At 42.3% G+C, this 25,638-nt stretch overlaps 1 protein-coding gene across 7 annotated transcripts in view; it reads right to left on the bottom strand.

Moving 5' to 3' along the window:
- Window positions 1–645: 645 nt before the first annotated feature.
- LOC120717031 (plasma membrane calcium-transporting ATPase 1-like) overlaps window positions 646–25,638 on the bottom strand; it is a 130,150-nt gene continuing 105,157 nt past the window's right edge. For 4 of the 7 annotated variants that reach the window (XM_040004829.1, XM_040004862.1, XM_040004843.1 and 1 more), the window contains 7 exons: window positions 22,341–22,532; window positions 18,123–18,336; window positions 17,773–17,984; window positions 16,899–17,006; window positions 15,786–15,968; window positions 11,274–11,484; window positions 7,225–7,339 (listed from right to left, as the gene is read on the bottom strand). In XM_040004829.1, the coding sequence (XP_039860763.1) occupies window positions 7,335–7,339; window positions 11,274–11,484; window positions 15,786–15,968; window positions 16,899–17,006; window positions 17,773–17,984; window positions 18,123–18,336; window positions 22,341–22,532 (1,125 nt within the window). In that variant the 3' untranslated portion in view covers window positions 7,225–7,334. Of the gene's footprint in view, window positions 7,340–11,273; window positions 11,485–15,785; window positions 15,969–16,898; window positions 17,007–17,772; window positions 17,985–18,122; window positions 18,337–22,340; window positions 22,533–25,638 lie in introns of all 7 variants that reach the window. The other 3 variants (XM_040004852.1, XM_040004870.1, XM_040004877.1) reach the window with 2 other exon arrangements.

Raw genomic sequence — 25,638 nt, 5'->3', positions numbered from 1 at the left:
AAATAAACATTGAGTCCATAATTGTTTGTATCTAAGCTGCAGCTGTTTATTAATGTAGGCTTGAAGTAAAATGTTCTCTTCTGTGGAAACTGAAGGACTAAAGGATTTATTTTGTGTCTTCAAACAGGAAACGTTGTGGCATTTTGCACGCTGCTCGACACAATTAGGTGCCGCTTGAGATTTTAACACTAAAATAGGGAACGTGGCTGTTTTTCTTTGTATTACATGGAGGGTAAATGAAAATGGAGAAACAAGGCAGAGCCCACATTTCACAGCTAAAAAAAAAACAGTTCAAATCCCTAAATCATATCACATGATGACTCCATTATCCTCATTTTTCTGTCCAGCGTAGCCTGTAGAGAGATTCAGGAGGATAATGGATCGATGAATGTGATCGGTGGGATGAATGGACGCCCACCTGAACCACATCATGCTGAATGTTTCAGGCCTGTTTAATTGCCATCACCTTCCTCCCTCCTCCTCCTCTTACTGCACACAAGAGGGTGATGAGTTCAGGAGAGTCTGTAAAAGTGAGTGTTTGTGTGATATGAAAGAGAATAAGGAGAGGAGAGACGTGATGAGTGGACTTATGTGTTAAATGAGATGATGAAAAAAAAAGAAGAACCTTCATCTTTCATCAATCCATCCACCAGAAGTCGCACAGTTTTAATTTCCTCAGTGTTTCACCTCACAGTGCACATACCCGTGTGTGTGTGTAATGCTGCATGTGTTGGGGGGCGCGTAACTGAGATTCATTTGGAAAACAAGTCAACATTTGGGATGTTTCATTCCATACTAAAACATGCAGAACACAGAACATTGAACACATATACTGAACAGTTAGTTTTATCCAAATGCAGTTTCTCTTTTTTTTGTTTGGTTTTTTTTTTTTTTTTTTTATCTTTTTTTCCCGTACAGAGTGATTTTAGGATACACAGAACACGACGGAAACCAATCGCACCAGGTTGGACATATTGCTTTAAACCACCAAATTTTGTATATATGTCATGCATGCCACATAGATGATATTATGTTTATACAAAAATAACACCAACGCCTATTACTGTGTATCATAGTAATTACAGAAAAAAACTTTCAGTCTTTTTTGCAATGAAGTTCAACTGAGAAACCTTATACATCTATGTATTTATATCTAATACACATATACATACAAATATATATTAGATATAAATACATAGATATACTATATAAATATATAGATATATATGTTAAATGGTTATGACTTTTCCAGCTGTGATATTCCAGTTCGACTGAACCCCTTTTTTTTCTTTGTTAACGTTTGATGTGGTTGTGAAGGTTCTTTAAAGATTTCCTGTTGTGAAAAAAGGCAGTGCTCTGAAGAAGAAGAAGCAACGCAGTCAAAATGCAACAGTGACCGGATAAGACGCGAGTTCCTTCTCCATACAGAAGTCCTAATGAGGGAAGAAAAAAAAAAAAAAGAAGATCTGTGGCAAAATGAGATCTTATCTAGTCCAGAAATGAACTTTCGAAAAACTAAATCCAGGTGAGGATTTTCAGTCTGCTGAGTGTCGTCCGGACTGTTTTTTTGTTTGCGACGTGGCTGAAACCAGTAGCACAAACAGGCCGCCGCAGAGTCTCTGATTGCATGGCTCTGCTTGTGCAGCTGGCATGAGACGTGAGGGGCAACCAGTCCAAGCAGTCCAACACATGACCACCGCGGCCACAGTGAGGCGATGGCGAGAGCACGGGGTGGGGGGGGGGGGGCACTCTTATCCAGACAGGAGGGAGGAGAAGCGAGGCGAGGGGAGGCGGTGACAAAGTTGTGCAGAAGAAAAAGACGACTTTGGCAGAACATTCTTAAAGCTTTGCTGGGTGATGATTGGCTGATTGCCCCCTCTCCCATTTCCTGTCACCGACACAGATAGCAGGTACACTTCATTCACGTATTTGACAATATTTACACTGTACTGACTCTAAGGAGGAGTGCAGGTGTTGAGCAGTTAGACAAAACAAAGAGGAAACACGTCATCGTTTGGAGGGCGTGTCTCGTTTACAGCCAACGGACATGTGTCGGGAAGAGGAAGTGATGTCACCAGCGCTCTTAAGTTCCTTCTCTCTTCCCGGAAACAGTTTCTGAAAGCTGTTAGTCGCATATAAAACGGTGATGACCTCCACAGCTGCAGCTGTGTCCCTCCACAGGCTCCGCCTCCTCCAAGATCTGAATTTCATGACCACAAAAACAAACAAACTGTGGTCCAGGGCCAGACTGAAACTTCTTAGGGTTCTTATAGACAAGTCCCCCTTTACCCCCAATATGTAACCATGCACATTAACGCCTCAAGTAAATTCATAAAGCTCCTGCTGTACCTGGATGCTGTAATAAATATTAACTCTACAAAGTGAAGCCTCACCTTTATCAGTTTAACCAGTGACCGAGTCCTGAACACAAAGCCAAGTCGCTGTGGGCTCAAATACATTCAGTCTCACCTGGTTTGGGCAGAGCGCTAAATTTTAGAGCTAACCAGACCACGCCTTGTGACAATTTTGGACGAGGGCTCAAAGACTTACAGCAACACTAAGATTACCTAAAGCTTGACTTAGAGTACAGCACTGAATCCACACTCCATCCTGATGTGCACGACACAGGATTGGTCTACTCGGTGGTACCAAAGTCTTTCTTGAAGCAACTCACAGAACTCGTTATCCTGCAAGCCCTTACATGGGCATTTATTTTGAAAAAACAGCTTAAAAAGTCATTTTTCAACTTTGCCCCAGAATAAGATTTTCAATAAAGAAGTTAGACTTGTCCCACGATTCTTTCTCTCTCTGTCGCCTGTGTTTGCTGTGCATACACTGTAAAACCCATTGATTAGCACTCTGTTAATGCCTCTGTTGAACCAAATGTAATAGGCTGTGATTGTATCTAGTGCGATCACAATGCTAATGCAATGGCTGGTATTCTGCCAGTGTACATGGCGTTTTCTCATTTTTACAGCTCAGTTCCCTTCTTCCTGCTTTAAAGTAAAAGTAACTGTTGTTCAGAGTCCAACGTGAGCAGCTCAGCTAGTAAAAGCAAAGCTCTGGGGTTTGTGGCGATTCAATGTAGGACTTCAAATTAAGCTTAAAGTCTTTGACCTTGAGTCTGGGAGGTCAGAGCTTGCTTTGTGATTTGGTCCGTCTCTGTACTGACTACAACTACATGGAGCTTACTTTCGGAGGTTTTTCTCGCAGAGGGGTTGGGAAGTCAATTTGGACAAAGGTGGGCGTGCCTTCACGGACCACGGCCCCTTCAAAACGGAGGCGGAGCATGACGTGGGACACAGCTTTGATCCTCTTTAAAGTCATCAGCTCCGACACCTGCAAGCTGGAAAACAGCATCAATCCACTCATTCAAAGAAATCAGTCGCTGTAGCTTCAAAGCAGAGAAACAAACAAACCCAGAGGTTGGATAAATAATTATACACTCCCATTTAATGTTTGATACAGTTAGCTGATGCATTTTCTGAACTCTAATGGAGTTGGATAACTGCGAAAAATCACTTAACGTGTGTAGTGTGTCACAACATCTCAGGTAAAGTGATTATACTCATGTAAAAGGGGGCTGATGGGACTAGACTGTTCAGATTCCAATTGATTGGGCGACAGGAAGTAAACAAGTCACTGCAGGTTTCTGAGCCCTAACGTCAGGTGACCAAGACGACACACGTGGCAGAAATATTTAGAGAGCTGTAAAAAGACAGAGTCCACGGTAGGTTCATCTCATTCATGTACGGTACTGTCACCAAACTCTTCAGCCTATACATATATATTCATATATCTCCAAAATATTAAAAAGTACTTAATATAAAAATACAGAAGAATTGTAAAAAATGAGCAAAACATTGAATTTTATATGAAAACCATGCAAGAAAGATTCCCCATTTAGTTAAATAGTAACTCTAAGATTCAGGAAAACAAGGGAGTGAAAGGGAAGTGGTCGGATGAGAGAAGCGCAGACGAACTGCCACCGACTCGCTTTTCATGTAAACATTGTAGAGGTCCTTTTAACTTGGTTCGGCAGTGACAACTGAAGATTTTTCTCCTTGTTTTTTTTCTTCTTTTGTTTCTTTTTTGGTCGTGTTTGAAGTAAAAGGGCCAGGGGAGGAGAGAGGGTGTGTGCTGGGACGGGGTTAGAAAGGGTGAGGGGCGAGAAAGTCCAAAGTAAACCTCGATAACAATGAGATTTAAAAAAAAAAAAAAAAATCAATACAGACAACCTATAAAATATGGCTCTGAGTTACATAGAAAAAGCTTATCAGTGGGGAAACCTAGTCATGACAAAAGTTGGAAATATGGCAGTAGTAGCACATTACTTCAATAACGTGTCCTAGTTCAGAGATAGGTTGATGGCTGCTAGTCAGACTAAGAGGGGATTAGACGCACCGCTGCTTCTGATTGGAGGATGAGTCTTTCTTCTTTTAAGACAGTAATCTGCAGACAAGCAGGAAGTACTAAGCGGCAGTGGGAACACAGTGGATTTAAATCTATGGGCTGACTGGTGACATCATCAGTCTCCCGTAAACCTCAGCATGGCCGCCACACTGATGCCTGCCAATCAGACACAGCAGAGAAGAGAGCAATGATGTTGATGGTGAAGATCAAACATCTTCTCCGCTCCTGGCTGTGTGATGTCACTGACAGCTGATTTAAGTTTATGTTATAAAGTTATAAAGTCTGAGAAAGGAGCTAAGATTTGTCTTAAACACAGGCAGACGGTCCAGACGCTGTTTAAAGCTCCATTTACTTCCTGTCTTTGCCCCAAAAACAGACTTGTCAGCGGTGCAGTTGTTTTCTGTTTAACACGCGTTTAAACTCACTTCTTTTACCAGCACCACAGTCAGACTGCAAAAATGTGAGTGACACCAACAGATGTGAGCTGCCCGTAGGCTTAAAATGCTTCAGATTCACTGATAGCAAAACTAAACTTTGTGGCAAGCCTACATTCTGTATCGACCTGTATCCCCATGTGATGTCTGTGTTGTGTGTGTAAGGTCGGGGGGGGGGGGGTCCCATTTCACTGCAGGGCAACCTGCACATGGCGAATAAAGCCTTGATTGATTGATTGATTGATTGACATTCATAGATCCAGACATGAAGCACTAAGAGTACAATCTGACCTCTGACAGAGACGATCTTCAAGAAATGGGTAGAAGACTAAATAAGATCTGAAATGCTTTACCTAAACTTTTCCTTGAACAAATTAAAAGGTTAATATTCCTTTATCCTCTGAAGGAAATGTTTACTCTTTAAGCAAATACCCTAAGAAGCCCAAATTATACATCTGCACAGCAGGGAAGTTAGTTGTGATCAATTGTAACTTGCTGATGAACCCAGGGTGGGCGGGTTTTGTCTAATATGAGCCTGTCGGAGTGTAGAGTGAGGAGACACAAACGAGAGTTACAGTTTTCACACCTATCGGTATGCAAACATCTGCTTGGGAGTGACATAAATTTGGTCAGCAAAGGGTCACGTCCCTGTGCCCGGTGTATCGAGAGGACAACCGTGATTCCTCTCAGAGGAAGAGCACCGACTTAACCTCGGTGTCCAGGGGCGAGTATTACAAGACCAGAGATGAGAATGCATGTGTTTTAGTCTGTATCTATCCATGTATTACTATTTTGATTGTATTCAACCTCTCCTAGCTGAAAGCATCTCTGTGCACAACTGCCGACATGAGATTGGAGTGGGCCGGTCGCAGCCACGTGGCGAGCGAGCGACACGGTGGGGGTCGAGCAGTGGAAAAAACAGGCTGCAGCTTTTGTTTGTTGTCGTTGGCCCTCGGGGCTTTCCGTGTGTGTAGCGACCTCATCTTACCAGCGATACCTGTGTTGTGACAACATCGAGACAGACATTGGATTTCAGGGCTTTGTGACTTCGCATTACCCCGATACCGAAACTTTTATTGCACTCGCCTACTGTGAAACACACGCGGACGCCGGGGTATCGATTGTGTTAAACACCCTGATGGTTTCCTCTGCCAGAATATCGATGAGGCTGCCGTGGTAACAGGAGGTTCAGTCCTACAGACAGGAAGCTCATGGAGCTCTGAACAGACGCTGCTGCAGACGCACAAAGTTGAAACAGAATCCCGAATATTCATTCCTACTGTACGTTATCATGCGACTCAACACGAATTAAACAAAAACATGCATCCTACTAGAGACGGAAAACATGAACCACACTCCCGTTTCCTATCCTCACAGGGGACAAACTGGGGGAGGGGCAGAGAGAACCAGAACCCTGACTGGATGAGATGAGGTCAGAACCCCCACTGAGCAGAAAGCGAGCCCCCTCCAGACGCTGCCGTCTTCAGTATTTTTGGGTAGTAAACATTCTGTTCTTCCACATGCAACACAGCAGCTAAAAAAAAAAAAAAAAAAAAAAAGCAACACATACAGACACGATAAAGGGAAAAACATTATTTTAACCTTGAAAGCTGTAGTGTCACACTCACAAGACATTCTCAGGAGTCTGAATCAACCATCGATTGACATTCGTTAGAAGGTTTCAAAAAGAAATCAAGATCAAGGTCTAAAAAAAACAAACAAAACAAAACAAAAAACAACAATAATAATAATAAGGTTACATTTTTGCATTTGCCTAAAAATCTTCTGATCAACAAACCCGGCTTATAGCTGTGTAGAAGAGCGGAAGCGTATGTACATCTGATTCACTGCACTCTTTGAAAAGTTCGGTGCCGTTTGAGAACGCAGGAATGAAGCGAGTACAGAACACAACATGCTGCTGCTGCGAGTCCTGCAAGGATCGAATCCAATAAAGTTTAAAAGCTTTTCAAAAAGAATGTCAAGTTAAAAAAAAAAAGAAAGAAAGAAAAAAAAAACATGAATGGACTAGAAGAGGCCTTCCACTGTGGAGACTCTATCAGACTTACAGGCAGAACGACGCCACAGTCAGTATGAAAAACACAACGTGGCAGGAATGACCGAGGGGGGGTGGAGACGATGTGAAGCATGTGTGTGTGCAGAATGAGTCATGACTCCCTTCCTCGGTGTGACAGTTCGGTTGGTGGGGTGACAGATGATGCTGATGAAGAGGAGAGAGGAGGAACTCAGATGGATTAATCGAGGTTGAGGGGGAAGGTGGTGGGCAAGTCTTCTCCTCCCCGGATCTATGATGAGGAGCTGGGGAGGGGGTCGATTTCGTCTCCAGTCTCCTTAATGGTGGGGATGCGAGCTTCCTCCTCCTCGGACAGGGGCACGAACTCAGGATGGGCCATGAAGCTGTGGATGGAGCTACGGGACTCTGGGCTCTCCAGCCCCGCGTACAGGGAGCTACGGAACGCATTCACCACCTTAATCTGAAACAAAGAGAGGAAACAAACGTCAGAGGAGGTCTCGTAGGTGGGCAGCCATTTCTACACAAACAAAAACAAAACTGGCAGCAGGGGCTGATGGGACACGTGGCGGTCGTGCGTCTGAATCTGGGCACGGAAATGAGAAAAAAAAAAAAAACCACAACGAGTGGAACAGCTGAATGAGAACACGGTTGGAAAGCTGAAAATATCCACAAAACATCAACGCAAAAAGGTCAAAAAAGGTCAATGCTGGAGGCAGCTCATAGCAGGAAGTGCATCAAAAAAAAAAACACAACAAAAACAAAAGCATCATCAGGGAGTCACATGTGGAGAAGCACTGAATCACAATCACCACAGTACGCACACCTGCACACAAACACACACGTCTGCAGGGAGAGTTCGATTGATGCTTCCTCTACATCTATAATTCTGCTTTTTAATATCTGACAGTTAAATATTGATACGATGTGTCCAAAAGTCTGTGGACACCTTAGTTACGGTTAAACTGGGTTCTTAATGTATGAGCACATCGAAGAAAGAATGCATCATCGCATGTTTTATCTTTCTACACACGAACTTATGCCTAGTTAACTTTTAGCCATCACAGCCGACTTAACCTTAACAAAACCGCCACTGTAACCGTCACTTCACTAACATTCGAAAACCCCATTTAAACCAGCGCAGATCTCACAATTAGCAATTTTAACTAAATTTATCTGATGTGTTCGTTTATCCCTGAGCTGGCACTCAGTCATCAAAACTTCCTGACAGAAGACGCTGCATGTTATCAACCCGCTCCCCCACTCGTCTAGCTCCAGATGTCGAAGCTGTATGCGCTCCCATTCAGCCACTGCAGTATTAATGAGGACGGATGCTGGCGCTGGGTGATGAGGCCTGACACACAGTGGGTGTTGTAGTTCTTTCCAGAGTGGATGGATTGGGGCTGGGCTCTGTTTTTTTTCCCCCCTTTCTTTTCTTTTTTTTTTTTTTTTACCAAACTGGAAAAATATTTACTAATAATTCTTTTTGTACATTGGGGAATCGTCACATTGTGTCACACTGAAAGAGTAATAGGATTACCTGAAACGTAATACAGACTACAAACATATTTGTTTTCAGATTTTCTCTCACTGGAAAGCAGGGGCTAACACCAGGACAAACGCACTCATACTACATAATACAGTAAAGGGTGTGAATGGTTTTGATTCACCCAGCCTTCGTGATCTCATACCTTATGAGAGATCACCCAAAATGACTCAAAAACACATGCAAGTCTTTCGTTACATTTGTAAGAGATCAGTCTCTGAGAATGAATTCCTAAACTGAACCTTAAAAAATTTAAGCACAGTATGAAATGCATCTGTGGAGCTATTTGTTTAGACAAAACTCTTATTCTGCTGCCCAGTTTTAGATGACAAGTTTGTTAAATAAAAATTATACTGTAGGGGAAAAAAGGCATAATCACGAACACAGAAGCGTCTTTATTTGTATGGTGCTTAAATAGCTGATTAAAATTTCAGTTTCAGTAAATTTGTATTATTTTTAAAGCCATGAACCAATCACAGCGCTTCCCTGCACTGGGCAGCCTGAAATCACAAACCAAAAATATGTTTCCAATCAATAACTAATTAATAGATATGTCCAGTAAAGACAATGAGTGACGGGGGGGGTTCAGGTTCAGGCAATACAGCATCGCCTCGCATGATTATAGTCCCAAAGTGGGAAAACCTGGATCGGATTTGTCTTCTTTGTCTACAAAGAAGGTTTAATTAGCAGGAATGTCCCACAATGTAACAGTGACAGCAACAGTGGCCTAAAAACCCCCAAACATTTTCTTCTGAGAGATTCATTGGATGATTTTTAAATTTTAAACTGTGAAAGCAGTGTTCGCATTCCACGAAAGTGTAATAAAACCATTTTTGCCACTAAAACCAACAATTAATATTAAATTTTATCCTCCCGAGTCGGTTCCTGCGTGTTAAAAGATTTCCCCAGTGGATGAAAGGGTTACTTTGAGTCGAAAAATGGGCTCCGACTGTGGTTTGTAGCCACTCCAGTTCTTGGCCTGATTGTTGGAAGCTGCACCATCTGTAGTTCTCAGCGCTTACCTGGGAAAGTGAAATCTGGAGGCTTGTGACTGGGAGGTCTAATCTGAATCTGGCTAAGATTTAACCTCAATGCATGATCTCGTCTATGCAAATAAGATATAAATACCATGAACTAACTGTCCTGCAGCAAACTGACTTTCTGGGGTCACTGCTGGTTGGAGGGCACGTTTTACCAACTCAGCTATGATGGCGTCAGCGGGAATACCGAAATATTTCAGCCGATCCCCGACCCCAGTAAACACCACACACATAACAAACACAATCTCACTGTTAAGCATTTCTAATCACGTTCCGAGTGAGAATCGTTTTGTCCTCGGCCTGCTCTCCTCTCTCGGCCTAAAGTCGTTTTCTGTGTGATGAATCCGCAGAGGCTGCAGCTGATCACACTGATTTATACGCACCAGTAGACACTCTTCATTATAATTAATAACCCTGCAGTTCAAAGCTCTCTATTACTGAACCACAAGAGAGCTGCAGGCTGAGCTCTGCAGCTTAGAGCATGCATGCAACAACCACAAACACTCGTGCATACACAAAGCTCACAAGTTAAAAAGCTCTTGGCTGTTAAACCACGAGGGAGACTTGCTCAGCCTGACAGATTTAACCCTACACAGGATTAACCCATAAAATTATCTCGATGACCAGGATGTTGCCTCAGAGAAATAGAGGGGGAAAAAAATCAACAAAGAAAATGGGACGGGGAAATGAGAGCGATTCATCGTCTCTTTCTCTTCTAGTAGGTCACACGTGCCTTTAGTGACTTGTCAGGCACCAAGTCTCATCATGGGTTAATAGATGCATGGTGAGTTTAATTCTTCATGCAGGATGGAAGTGATGGAAGTAATAACAAGAAAAAAAGATGAATATAAAAGCACAGGAAGGTGAAGTGGACAGCACATGGAAGCAGAGAGATGGAAACAGATCAGGTTGTCTGCAGGCTCTCTCAGTACTTTTTTCTCTGGCTTTTACAGTCAAACTGCAGTTCACACTGGTGTCTATTCAAAGCCGTAATGTACGTACTGAACACTTTAAAAGGATTTAATAAAACACATTCAGTGTATTTTTTTCAGTACAATAGAGCTGAAAATGTTTGAATGTTCTAGAAATGCTGAACTGAATGAAAGAAACATCTGAATGCTGCAACAAATCATCTAAAAGAATCTTAAACCTTTGTTTCTCACTCGCACCACTGTTCGAATGAAGCAGGGTAACATGAAGCTAATTAGCAAGCTTTAAAGATGTTCACTTTTTCTCCAACTATGCTTTTTAATATCTTGTGATGTTCAGCTCTTACTATACTCACATCTTCAAACTTGTTTACTTATAGATTTCAGCAACAGCATCACAGCTTTATTTGCGGTTTTAATTGCAGCGATTGCAAACTGAGCTTTTTCACCTCGCTGCTGGTTTACATTTAAAGCTCTCCACCAAACCTTTGGGGGGCTTTTATTGTAAAGCTGCGGTAGACAATACAACTTAGCCACGAGTGTGATTAGAAAAGCTTTCCAAGCTATGCTCCTTGTGAAGGAAGGAAAGTAGAAAAGAAAGAAAAGTTTCTATTTAGTGAGCACAGGTTCAATTATTATCTTTATTGCTACCCTGCAGTGGGCTATTCCCAATTCCACCACTTCCAGTTAATAAATAGCCTAGACACACTCTTCACATGAAAAATTCCAGATTAGTTCAGGGCGTGCAGACACCCAGTTACGACAGCAGCAGTGGAATGGCTTCAGTGTCGGTAAGTCATGCAACGTTCAAACAGAGGAAAAAAAAGACAGAGTCCAGCCTGGTGGAGCGTGCTGTTAGCTGGCCTCCAGTCACCGACTCACTGCCTGCAGTGGAGGAGGAAGCAGCAGCAGCGGGGGGCAGAGCCCCACCCGAGTTGGTGAGAGAGGAGGAGGAGCTAAGCCCTATGTGGGTGGGGCTAGAGAGAGTTTTGGCAGCAGTGGCGTCATTGTGCTGGCTGACGACGGACGGCTGGCGGCGCAGGGCACCGGGCACCGCCGCCTGGCTCGTCTGGAAGGTATAGACCACATCCATCTGAAGGAAGGACAGTCATAACACACTGTTAGAGAGCAGAGAGAGCAAGAAGACAGCACAGAGGAACAGACTTCTGCAGAGGTTAGAGACAGTGCAGTCTGACCTTTTAATTCGTTCGGACGTAAAGAAGAGGCAGCGCAAGTACAGCGATGAAGACAAGCACATCTGATTAAATTACTCAGTTTCAGGGTAGTTTACATTTAGTGCTAGCTGGCAGGAAACAGTGCAATGGCATTAGCTGATAAAATGTTGTGCATCAATCTACGATGAGACTCATCTATGTCATGCTTTGCTGCTAACAGCGTGACTGGGACTGTATCAGTCTGAATATGTCACACATTCAGTGGTAAGATTTAAAATTGTCCTGACAAAAGGGTGACGCTATGTTTTCAATGAAAGTTGGCACAGATTCTGAGCCTTTCCCTCTCATACTGACTTGAATTAATCATCCAACCACAGATATCAAAACTGTAAAAAAAATCATCTGATCAAAACCAACTAATATTTCATTTCATTCATCAAGATCAGTGCCGATGAAATAGACAGATTTTATTAAGTGGATCCTTTCCTTATTTTCTGTCATGTATGTATATACTGATGCTGGAAGGTCATTTTAAACTTTGCTGGATGATTTTGAATTGTGAATCATGGAACGCTTCTCTGTCAGAAGTTGGGTATCATACTGTCCCCACACTGAATAGACTGTATCCAGCATTTAAATTCAACAGTTAGTTTTACTGAAAGAAAACAAATGGACATTACGGCAGTAAGAAACTTTCTGATTTTCCATTGAGGTATTTCTTGCATATTTAGTACATTTGTTAAAGAAAAAGCAAAATAAAATATCAAATCTTCCAATGGGATAACCTTTGCAGTCCTTATCTGTGCTGCTGCAATACAGAAAAACTGAGCTACTGACACTTTTAGCAGGTAGAGACACTAGAATATGAAGGAGAAACAAAGACGAGAAAGAGGAGGATGAGAAAGAGATCAGGACAGAGGAGAAGTTGTAACAGCAAGGAGAAGTTTGAGAGCTGTCATTTAGTTAGTGTCAAAATGTGAAAATCCTCTGACAGAACGAAGGGATGAAGAAAGAAATGGAACAGTGAATAAAGAGCTTTTGAATCAGGCTTACGGCACTCTGAGAGAGAGAGAGCTGAGACAGGAGAAAGAGAAATGTGTCATTTGGAATGACTGATAAAGTTTCTGCAGCGAGGTGCTGCATGTAGCAATTATTCCCCCACTGTGTCTGACTGTTGAGGCGTTGAGCGGCACAACACTGCCCACCAGGATTAGAGAGGAAGAGGACAGGAAGAGGAGCGTGGAGAGATAAGAACCTAATTAGCTTGCAGCCTTTCGTCGCCTCCCTCTCCATCACCGCTTCCTCCCATCCTCCCATCCCGAGAGGACAACACTGATATTACAGATACACAGCCCCGAAGAGAAAAAGGAGAGCGTCCTCAGTTCTGTACAGCAGATCCGATGGCAGACAGAGAGAAGTGGAGGAGAAACATCCGCCTTTCACGACACCGATTTACGTGGACCGGGTGAAGATTATCGTAAACCGCACACGTGGATCAGGGTTTTCCGCTCCACCTGAAATCACACTTGCCCTCGCCTGTTCATTTGTACCCGCTCTGAAGCTTTCAATCAGATTATGTGATGAATGAGCATTTTAACCTCTAGACATTTACCAGCTCACCGGTAACACATCGATGGTTAGGGTTTTGTTTTAGCTTCATGCAAAACAGGCACGTTTTAAATGAAGTATCATTTATTAAATTTGATATTACCAGATTTTCCTACAGTTCCTATATGAAACCACCGACTTACTAAATAATTCATTTGTATTCTTACAGTTTTAGTCTGTTTGTGTGATAGATAGTGTATTTTGGATGTTTAATAGTCTACTTTCCAGTTTTTTTCTGAACAGCTGTTGAACACTTTGGCCATCACCTGCTGTTTTAATCAAGGTATAATGTATAACACAATAATAAAAAGGACAAATGATGGAGAAGCACCAGAGCTCTGGATTAAGAAGCTACACTTATTTGTTTAGGTGTTTCATTTGGAAGAGGTCTGGTTTAAAATGAAGTCTTATTTTCTGTCAGTTACAGAATTGAGTGAAGAAGCAGAGAGTCAGTGTTTCTGCAGAGGTCAAACTGAGAAACTCAAGACGACAAACCAGAAAAAATTCGCTATTATTATTCAGACCTGGTTACCCTCTGGCCTCAGTAAGTACAAGCAAGCCCACTGGTAAGAGGAAAACACCTGACCCCGCTGACTCCATGTGTGTGCGCGTGGGAGCAGAGCGATGACTGCTGTTACTGTAAGTGGGCGTTAGCATGGAGGCTAATGAAGCCCACAGAGACTGAATGGAACTGCCCGTGGACATGCTAAAGCTCAGTGAGCTGTCCTGTAGGAGGAGGATAACACAGACAAGTTCCAGCGTACGAGAACAGCGACTAGTAAGAACACCAGCTAGATTTCAATCCAAATGCAATGTAGCATGAAGTTAGTTTACTGACATAATAATTCACTAATGACACTTACTCTCCAATTCTGATGGAAGAAAAAGATGATAGCATTCGTGTTTTAAAATCCGGTTTATCTCTTCCTTTGATTAGAGGAGTGTTGACTCTTGTTTTTTCTTTGTCCTTCGTGCTTTTTTTATGCTCTTGGTCGCTCTTTTTGTTTACTTTGTGGTTTATTTTGTGACTTTTTTTTCCCTGACCCATGTTATTGGTTTGATTGTGTCTTATTGCTTTCTTTTTAACCCCTCTCTCTTCCTTGCTGTCTGAATTTAGTCGGAATTTCAATCAGTCTTTGCCAGGCTATTGCATTTTCAACTTCCTCTTGTTCCTCAGTCTTCCTTAGATTCACCCCATGTTTTAGATTCAGTGCTTTTTTTGGACTAACCAGCCTAATTGTGCTGCAGGTTTTCTAACTAACTTTTTCTCTTTACCCTTTCTGCGTGTCTGTCTCCGTGATTCTGTATTTGGATCAACCTTGGGGTTCTTAGAAGTGTTCCTAAAGATTTGCTCACTAAATCTGGCTTTGTTATTATTTAATCAGTAACTTTTTCAAAAAGCGTGACTTTTTAATTTCTTGTGGTTTCCCTCAGGTTACACAGGAATTGAAAGTCCGGATGGAAACAGGTGGATGGAGACACGCTTGCTGACATGACTGATTAATTTACTGACTAATGGAAGTACTCAGGAAGGTTTCTGCCGCTGTAGCCGTCTTTAATTTCTGTTTTTTAATAAAGTGGTTCTGTGCCGAAGCTCTGCAGCAGAGTGTGAAATTGACAGGACAACATCTGCAGTTGAGTGTGTGTGTTTAATCTTCAGTTCAATTCCACACACACACACACACACAGACACACAGTGTGTGTCACAGAGGTGCCGACATGAAGCTGCAGTCGGGAGATACAACTACGGTAAACTTTTATCGAGAGTTCTGGTTGACTGCACTATGTTGTACAGTATATATATGATAAAGACTCTACAGGCTTCATTTGGCGTCAGATGGCTGCTGACAGAGTTTAGAGGCGCCACATGGAAAGTTTGCAGAGCCAATCAGGCTTTGCGGCACAGCTCCACGCACTCGTTAAATGTAGATACTGTGCTTTCTGTATATATTTTTTCTCCTAAGCGGCGGTCAGCTTGACTTCAAAGATTTTTTACACCCTCCAGCTGTTAATTTCACCGTAAAGCAGCTTGATGCAGTTTACCACTTACTGCTTTTATCTCAGTAAGAGATGGTAAGGAAATTTCCATGTATCTGAAAAAAGGTCATTTTTTCTTTTCTTGCAACGAGAAGAGAACGTCAATAAGAAAAAAGATGTACTGTACTGTGAGAGCGCAGAAAATGTGTAGAGCATTTTATGTTGAATGAAAGTGAACTTGTCGTTTTGCAACAGAGTCTGGCTGGTCACCAGTGGTGATAAGCCGATGCTTGAGGTGATGCTCTGCTTGAAAAACACAAATGATGTTCGAGAGATCTGAAATAAAAACTTTGGTAAGGAATTTGTTGATTGTGAACCAGATCAAAAATGGACCCGGTTGTTGGATTCCATCGATTGTGATGCATTCAGGTGTCTGCTGGAAAAAATATTTTTATTAAAGTCTCTCTTTGTCATCTTGATGAGAGAATGCCTCTCAAACAACAATTCAGATAAGACAATAGACCAAAAACAAAACAAGCCCTCAGCCGTTGCCATCAAAGGGGGAAACTGATAACAGAAGTAACCTGCAGTAGGTGATGAAGTTAGACATGTCGAGGAGCCGTGGCGAGCATACCTGTGTCTGGATGCGGTTCAGACCTCTGAACCAGAGAATCTGGCCTCTCCTCAGCTCCATCTCGGCGTGGTCGATCTCATCCGTGCCTTCGTTCAGCTCCTCCTCGGGAATTTCCTCCTTTGTGATACCGTGACCGGCCTCCTTCAGGAACTTCAAGTGGTGTGTGGGGATGGCCGAGATCAGCTGAGGTTGAGAGAAAACCATCGTCAGTATGTGTAGTGTATAATGACTCGAAAATAGACAAAAAGCAGGGTGTGCAGGGTGCTTTCCCAATCTGGGACCAAGACATGTGAGACAACAGGACTAAGGTGTTACTAAGAGGTTGTAGGAAGTATTTTGGGTAAAGTTTGGCAAATTTATTTTAAAAGATAAAAAGCTAACAAATGAACTCATTACTTATCAGCGCTTTCATTTTTTTTTTTACTAACAAGCAAAATGTTGCTAAAGTTGCACTGAAGCTTGATTTGACCTCAATTTTAAAACATAATATACAAAAACTAATGAAGCACAATTAACTTGTAACTTGGTTATGCAATCATTATTTTCCTATTGCTGGTGAACTATCTGTTCATGGTTGTTAAAAGAGAGCGGAGAGACACCCAGCATCCTGCTGGAGCTGCACATCAGCTTTTTATATCTCCGTCACCCTCCTCTCTCTCTCCGTTAGAAACAAAAGGTGTTTTTACCTCTTAAATAAATCACAGACTTCAGATGAGTCTGTTTCTGTCAGCATATTTCTGTCTCTCTGCCCTCCACCTGAACCCAGCAGGCTAGCTATGACTGAACAGTTTTTCTGTGTGTTTGCATGCTAACAGGATCATGCGTGTGATGGCGTGTTCGTGCGCGTCCACAGAGGAGCTGACACGCCGGGTTTGTTTTCCCTCGGCCCTCGTAAACAGGAGTCGCATAGCTTTCATGTGCTGAGCTCATTACCATGGCGATGGTCGTGATGGCAACACCGCAGCAGCGCGAGTGTGACAGGCAACAGTTTTCTGCCATAAACCTCACATATCCACCTCTTCATCAGCTCCTGGGTACACGCTGCTTATTCTCACAGCTCGGGCTGGTGTTTGTTCTGCTCAGCTGTTTGTGCACTTGAGGTTTTTGTCTCACCTGTCCCCACAGCAGCTCTCCCACGCCGATGAAAACGCACCACAGCCACTGGTCGATGGTCAGAGCCGTGCAGGAGAACGGCTTTCCTCCGAACTGAACAATGACGATCTGGGAAGGAAACAAGCAAGCGGCATGTCAGCCGTGTGAACGGAGCAATAATAGTAAACTTTTAGTCGGCAGATCTGGTGGTTTAACAAAGTTATGTTAGACTATTCTATAGTGTGAGATTGGTAATACTTTTACTCATACATTATTCCAATGCTAATGTTAAGGCAAATAAATGAGATGACAGGGTAACAGAGGAAACTCCAATTTCCAGTGTTACAGGTGGGAGAATCAGTGACACCTGCACTGACCACTGGCACCCAAAAGAGACAGAAACGACACAACTTATTATTAGGTACTAAGGTTTTTCGCCATTTGGGCACTACTTTTTAAATAATACCAAGGTGCGGTGTTAGTTAAGTTGCCAATAACTTCTCTGTCATTTACTGTAATCATTAGCCAGCTAACTACAGAATCAACACGACCACCACCTTTCTATTGTCAACCTTTCGACACTTTGTCCCCCACACAGCACAGGCAACTGCTCATCTCGTGATCTTCCACCTGTTTTTGGTCAACATTTTGGATGTGTGTGATTCATCGTACCACCAGTTCTATTGTTAAGGTCTTAACCTGATGTGCTGATGTCTTCTTACCATTTCTAATTCAGTGAAAAAAAAAAACATCAGGTTTTCAGCTAAACTCTTTTAACCAAACTATGTGCAGCAAAAATGCAGCTGCAGCCACTGAGACCATGAATCCATCCAGACTCAGCGGTAACATAACAGGAAAACCTTGGTAGCACACTAAAGGATGGTGAAGGTGTTACCTGCAGAGCGAAGGTCCCCAGTACAACGCTGCAGAAGATAGGGTTCCTGTAGATACCTTCGAACACGTTCCTCTCTCCATGGATCTTCCTGGCATTGATTTCGTTGAAGAGCTGCATCATGACGAACACGTTGAACACGATGGTGTAGTGCTCTGACGGTGGGGAGTGCAAGGGAGCGTTTCGCCCACTGTCGATGTCGAAAAAGTTCTCACCTGATAAAAGATGAAGGAAAATACCCCAAAAATGTATCTCAACTGTTTCAACAATGATTAACAAACATCAGCGTCTTAGTATCAATGCATTACTGCAGAACCAGGGTTTACACCCAACTTGGATGGAGTCAGACTCACCAGCGAAGAGCAGGGTAAAGATGATGACGAGCTGGTACACAGCATGGCCAAGTATGTTCTTCATCATGGTCCTGGAGATGAGGGGCTTGTCCCGACCGTAGGGTTTACGTAGCAGCAGAGACTCAGTGGGCGGCTCCGTGGCAAGAGCAAGAGATGCCAGAGTGTCCATGATGAGGTTGACCCAGAGCATCTGGACAGCTTTCAGGGGAGAGTCCTTTTGGAGAAGGAGTAGGAGTTTAATTTACGAGAAGAGAATATAACATCAGGGATATAACAGAATACAAATATGATTGAGCAACCAAACAACAGGGAAACATACAAAAAAAAAAATCTTTATGATCTTTAAAATGTTTTTCTGCAATTGCAACATGTCTACTCCCAGTTTGTGCTCCTGGTTGGGTCTGTTTGTGGACCTCTTGCAGACCAGCAAAGAGCATTACTCCCAACTACAGCGTTGAAATTCCCACGTTTACAGCATGAGAAACTGTTTTGGTCTAATTTTCCTTATTGTGACAACTGGAATGGTGTGACTGGTTTCAAATTTTGTAAAGGTATCTCGTGATCAAAAGACCCTGTTAAATGCCACCTGCTTGAAAAGATGGACTCAGTTCAGTTGGACTCGAATGTAGTATAAACGTGTATTCATACTAGATGACTGAACTCCAATGCTTTCTCAATGACACAGTAACACACATGGTAAATAACAAACCTATTGACAGAGGAGCTGAGATGCTGAGAAGAACTGATCATTCAGGGAGCATGCTCTGACACGGTACAGGGCAACGAGTGGCCTGCTGTCTGGAACAAATATGGAATCTCTGAGATTCAAAAAATGTTGCCACTGATACATAAGTTATTGTTTAAGAAGGTTCAGGGACCTCATGGTGGACACATCCCATTTTTCACATGGTGTCTATAGTTATATCTGAACTTCCACATATTGTTAGGATGGCATTGTTAGGAAACAAATATATGGGCATTTTTTAATACTGCTGTCACTGTGAGAACCATACTGTAAGAACTGATTTAATCTTAGTGCGTCTAACATCAAATGAGTAATTTAACTGCATAAAAAAAATGAGGAAAAAAAGTACACACACATTTCAAAGCACCCCCTCCACTTCTAAAACCCAGTTTACGCCTCTGGGTCCTGCCTCTGTTCCTCTGTACACACACCAAACACATAAATCGCCTTTTAATGATCTTTTCCGCGCACTAACAGAGACCGAGCGCCTGATGATCAGTGAGCAAAATCACAGCACAGAGACCACAGACCTGCTGAGTCCCCCGTTATATTTCAGGATTATGACGGTGACGTGTTGCCATGGTTTCAGGCTGAATCTTAGCCTACTTTGTGTTCTTCGCTCTGTAGTCGAGTTAGTTATCTGGTCTTGCCAGCTGTGAGCCTTTCAATTAATACACAGCCCCAAGACTTTCTTCTTTATTGTGTCAGGGGTTCAGCTTTCTGATTACAGTCACATTATGAAACAAAGAAAATGTGACACGGCCAACTCGCCTCCTCGCAGCACTGAGACGGTCACATCGAAATCACAAATTACTCTTTGTTTCTATGGATATTTTATCAAGCGGAGATTTAAAGATGTTTCCACAGCGTGCGACGAGGTACACCAAACACACCAGCCAGCCTCAAAATCGAATCAAAACACGAGTTAATCAAAAGCATAAGTGAAGGCGATGTTTTTACTGTTTTTGAATTTGAGATGAAAACCAGCAACGACACAAACACAATTTCACATGCTGTTTATACGCAAATAGCACACTCATTTAAATAGTTTTACATTCAAAACCTTTTAAAATCTATACATTCAAAAGCATGTGATTCATTGATCACTGATTAGAGATACTGTAGCACAAATGCTAGCAGCTGCTATAGTGAACATACAGTGGCTTGCAAAAGTTTTCGGCCCCCTTGAACTTTTCCACATTTTGTCACATTACAGCCACAAATATGAATCAATTTTATTGGAATTCCACGTGAAAGACCGATACAAAGTGGTGTACACATGAGAAGTGGAACGAAAATAATACATCATTCCAAACATTTTTTACAAATAAATAACTGCAAAGTGGGGTGTGCGTAATTATTCAGCCCCCTTTTGGTCTGAGTGCAGTCAGTTGCCCATAGACATTACCTGATGAGTGCTAATGACTAAATAGAGTGCACCTGTGTGTCATCTAATGTCAGTACAAATACAGCTGCTCTGTGACTGTCTAAGAGAATATTGGGAGCTACAACACCATGAAGTCCAAAGAACACACCAGACAGGTCAGGGATAAAGTTATTGAGAAATTTAAAGCAGGCTTAGGCTACAAAAAGATTTCCCAAACCGTGAACATCCCACGGAGCACTGTTCAAGTGATCATTCAGAAATGGAAGGAGTATGGCACAACTGTAAACCTACCAAGACAAGGCCGTCCACCTGAACGCACAGGCCAAACAAGGAGAGCGCTGATCAGAAATGCAGCCAAGAGGCCCATGGTGACTCTGGACGAGCTGCAGAGATCTACAGCTCAGGTGGGGGAATCTGTCCATAGGACAACTATTAGTCGTGCACTGCACAAAGCTGGCCTTTATGGAAGAGTGGCAAGAAGAAAGCCATTGTTAACAGAAAACCATAAGAAAGTCCGTTTGCAGTTTGCCACAAGCCATGTGGGGGACACAGCAAACATGAGGAAGAAGGTGCTCTGGTCAGATGAGACCAAAGTGGAACTTTTTGGCCAAAATGCAAAACGCTATGTGTGGCGGAAAACTAACACTGCACATCACTCTGAACACACCATCCTCACTGTCAAATATGGTGGTGGCAGCATCATGATCTGGGGGTGCTTCTCTTCAGCAGGGACAGGGAAGCTGGTCAGAGTTGATGGGAAGATGGATGGAGCCAAATACAGGGCAGTCTTGGAAGAAAACCTCTTGGAGTCTGCAAAAGACTTGAGACTGGGGCGGAGGTTCACCTTCCAGCAGGACAACGACTCTAAACATGAAGCCAGGGCAACAATGCAATGGTTTAAAACAAAACATATCCATGTGTTAGAATGGCCCAGTCAAAGTCCAGATCTAAATCCAATCGAGAATCTGTAGCAAGATCTGAAAACTGCTGTTCACAAACGCTGTCCATCTAATCTGACTGAGCTGGAGCTGTTTTGCAAAGAAGAATGGGCAAGAATTTCAGTCTCTAGATGTGCAAAGCTGGTAGAGACAGACCCTAAAAGACTGGCAGCTGTAATTGCAGCAAAAGGTGGTTCTACAAAGTATTGACTCAGGGGGCTGAATAATTACGCACACGCCACTTTTCAGTTATTTGTAAAAAATGTTTGGAATCATGTATGATTTTTGTTCCACTTCTCACGTGTACACCACTTTGTATTGGTCTTTCACGTGGAATTCCAATAAAACTGATTCATGTTTGTGGCTGTGATGTGAAAAAATGTGGAAAAGTTCAAGGGCGCCGAATACTTTTGCAAGCCACTGTATGTATGTGCTCCAAATGTGACACCTGACATTAAGATTCAGCCACACTGCTACTCTGCTTTTTGGTTGTGGCATTCACAAACTGCTATTAACATACATGTGAAAAATGAAAATTTGAAATGATGTTTGGAAACAAAAAATCTAAAGCAAAACACTGCAAAGAAGAAGCACACTGAGCACACAAACCTTTGCCAAACAACTCACTCTCTGGGCAGTTCTTACTAGAATTGTATTTTTTTTTTTTTTATTGTATTCACCACAATAAATTCACCTTTAAGACTTTGGTGGATCGAAGCCAAATTTAAATGGATTGCTTCCATGACCCCACACTACACCCCTTTTCAAGCTATCATTTTTACAGACAGAGTGATGACACACACGCACACAAACACAACCAAAAATAGAACCTCCGCAGTTTTTTCTGCCCACTCGTACTCTAAACTTCTTCTTTCTTTTTTTTTTTTATAAACACAAGCAAACAATATCAAACTGTGAGACTGAATTTAGACAGAAGATTTTGAAAAATCCAGTGATCGTGACGTCCTTTTCTTTTTGGGTTGTGTAGTTACAAACATTATGTGAGATTTTTTTAAAACTTCTCATTCACACGTGTTCGTTCCAGCTTTTTCAGCTCATATTCAGGAGGTCCCACTGAGCCGTCTGTCGTTATTCAGACTCAAACTGGTGTGCTAAATGAGCTGTAATTTCAGACATAAGCGGTTTACCTGTGTGATGCAGGCGCCTGTGAACGCCACAATCACGGCCACCACATTGACGGTCAGCTGGAACTGCAGGAACTTGGAGATGCTGTCGTAGACGTTCCTCCCCCACATGACGGCCTTGACAATACTGGTGAAGTTGTCGTCAGTCAGGATGATGTCAGATGCCTCTTTGGCCACATCTGTGCCGGCGATTCCCTGAAAGGAAGCAGAGAGGCATCATTAGTCCTTGAATAAGAGCAAACAGTCTCTGTGATGCCAAGTTTCCAACAAATACGGAAACTCTGTTCACACAAGATCCACACAAGCAATGAATCAACTCTGCTAAAAAGTGTTCATCGAAACTTTCGTATACATACATTTTTGTATTTTTATGGTATTTATAAAAAAGTTCAAATATCTGAATCTGTGAGAAACGGTGTATTTGGAGCTAGGGTGGTGAGTTAGAGTCATAAAGTACTGGAAGAGACACAAACTACAGTATTATTTTTTAGATTTCAGTCAAATGACATCTCCGGGTACAAAATCACAATTTTTCTATTTTCCTCCTCATGTTTAAAACACTGCTCGTAAATTACCATCCCAAGCACCAGGTGTGGGCCTGCTGCTGTTTATTGATGCTTAAGGTAATTTCAAATCGTTCCTCCAAAATCCATTCAATGCTCATAGTTCCTGTGTTCAAATGCCCAACTTCAGTCATGAAGATAATGTTTACAATAACCAGGCTTCCCCCTTGAGCACTACAAGACCTATGATGTAAAAGACTAAAGTCTGGCACTCTCTTCCAATCAGATTTTTTGTCACAGGCTATGTGATTTTACATAAAGACTGCGCAGTTTGCCTTAAACATAATGTGCAAAGACAAAAACTGTTGAACAAAGACAGAAATGGAAGATGCTCGGAATCACGGCTGAAGAGTGATTTGCTCAGATCAAGCAGTCCAAAAGAAAGAAAACACTTTAGATACCGTGGACACGACATTGATCACATACAGTACTTGAACATCAACCAAAGCAAAACTTGCAGCAATTTGTCTTTGCTGGAACACAAAGCAGAGAGCAGAGCAGGTGTAAGACAGTGCTGAGTTTTACAAGCAGGCTACACCAAACAACTGAAAACTCAGGATTTTATTGTTACACTGGACACTGAACTTGCTTAAAAATGCTACCGTTAGCGAAATTAATTAATGAAACCGGCCCTCTCAGCTGTGTTTGTCACTTTGGTGCCTTCTGGAGCACTTTTCATGCAGTTATCCAATAAATAATATGGCTTCCTGTGGAATATTATTATTGGTCTATCACTTTATTCTATTAGTAGTACAGCACTTTCATCCGCAGCTGCTACTTCTGTGTTTATGAATAAATCTGACTTGACTTGACAATCCTGACAAGCTCCATATAACAAGATGGCCAACAAGCTAACCGAGGCTCTAAAAATGTGGAGACCAAGTCAAAACATCAGCCTGGCTTTGTACTAAACTGCCTCTCAGACTCGCACTTATAGATCCCCAAAGTGCACAACACATAAATCTGAGGGACTGTAAAGTGATTAATAAGGTAAGAAGACAGAAACAACAAGTATTTCTGCTATACAAATTCCACATTTACTGCCATCTTCTTCCAATGCTTGACTGATCACCACTCAGCTAGACAAACTGTGGTAAGCGGTCACAGATAACACATTGCTTTACCTTAATGAGTCCCAGTAGTCACAACCTAAAAAGCCTTGGAACCGTGACTAACTAATTGTGCATAAACATCTCAGCTGTGAGCAAGAGAACTCTGGTTTACTGAAGCTCATCTAACACCAAAATGTTGAGCTGGAGCGCCCACAGTTTCCTCAGAGATGGATAAACGATTATCTTTCTGTGGAGTTTAATGTTACTGCTTCCTAGCTCATCCGCAGGGTACAAGCGCAGTTGAATAATGCTGCCGAGGTTGTAACGGCAGAGCAGTATGACAGGTACAAGGAGAAAGTCCAGCTGTTCAGCTTCACTATGGATAAAGCGACGACTTATTGTTGGGTTCTTTCTCATCTCCTGTAGATGCGAACAATCCACCAGCTGGACGTTTAATTTTTAAACCTCCTTTCATCTAAAGTCTGAAAAGCTTTGACAGAGAGTATTTTATGCTGCTCAACTGACAGTAAAGTAAAAATAAAACAGGAGGGTCGGCCTTGTCTTAAACAGCAATTCTAAAGAAGTTCTGAGCTGCTGTGTCTCTCTACGCAGGCAGACTCGCTCAAACAGATGGAGGTGAATCGCTTTCAGTTTCCCAGCTAACCAGGCGATAATTGAACAGGGACGCTGGAGTTGAAACTGAAAATGTTCCAAATGGGACATATAAGCGCTGAAAGGTCACTGCTTTAAATCCACAAATTGCTTTTGTGATGTGTTTAGGAACAGTAGCTACTATCAGGGAATTGTTTGACAGCACAGCAGCTGCTCAGCACCCTGCAGGAGAGCCTGATGTTCAGATGACTTTCCCCAGTAAATAAAGGTCACAACAACACACAGAGGAGTCAGCTGTGAACTCGTCCACATGCATGTATTCTGTTTTTAAACAGATACACATTGGCAAGTCGTCAGCTGATCATCTGTTCAGTGTTACTCTTTAGAGATGAGAGTTAGGACGCCACAGTGTTAATTCATTCAGTTTCGAATACAGCAGAATTGGATCCTTTAAATCTACAAACACTTGACTCGAAGGCTGTCTCTGTTTTACAAACTTGCGCGATACAAAGAAATGCTACGATTTGGCACTGGGTTGCCAGGTCTGTGGTTTTCCTGCAGAATTGGAATACTCGCCTCTGTCAGTGCGCCCCAGGGCAGCTGTGGCTACAATGTAGCTTGCCATCACCAGTGTGTGAATGTGTGGATGACTGAATGTAGTGTAAAGCACTTTGGGGTCCATAGGGACTAAGTAAAGCGCTATACAAATACAGGCCATTTACCATTTACTTTACAAGTTGCAGTTGCCATCCTGAACTCCTGTACAAGTTTACTTAAAACAGTCTTCACTTTGAGGTAAATATGATGAAGATTCGGTTGGTGCGTCAAAAGTGTTACATAACAAATGAGCTGACGTAGGTGCAGCGCTTGGGAATCATAAAACTGGGACAGTGAAAACAACTGAATTTACACAGCAAACAAACGTTTATGAGTGGCTGTAGGAGAAAGTTTACTGAGACATATTTTGACATATGTCAAACAAAAACATGTTTATGCAATTTTATCTCTTTTTTATTTCCTCCAAAGATAAATATGGTTTTAACTTTTGAAACTTTTAGGTGATGTAAATAAGGA

The sequence above is a fragment of the Simochromis diagramma genome, unplaced genomic scaffold (assembly GCF_900408965.1).
Source record: "Simochromis diagramma unplaced genomic scaffold, fSimDia1.1 OVJJ01000320.1, whole genome shotgun sequence".
Classification (NCBI taxonomy): domain Eukaryota; kingdom Metazoa; phylum Chordata; class Actinopteri; order Cichliformes; family Cichlidae; genus Simochromis; species Simochromis diagramma.
Note: the sequence above shows the minus strand (reverse complement) of the source record. Positions and strands in the feature narration are given on the sequence as shown.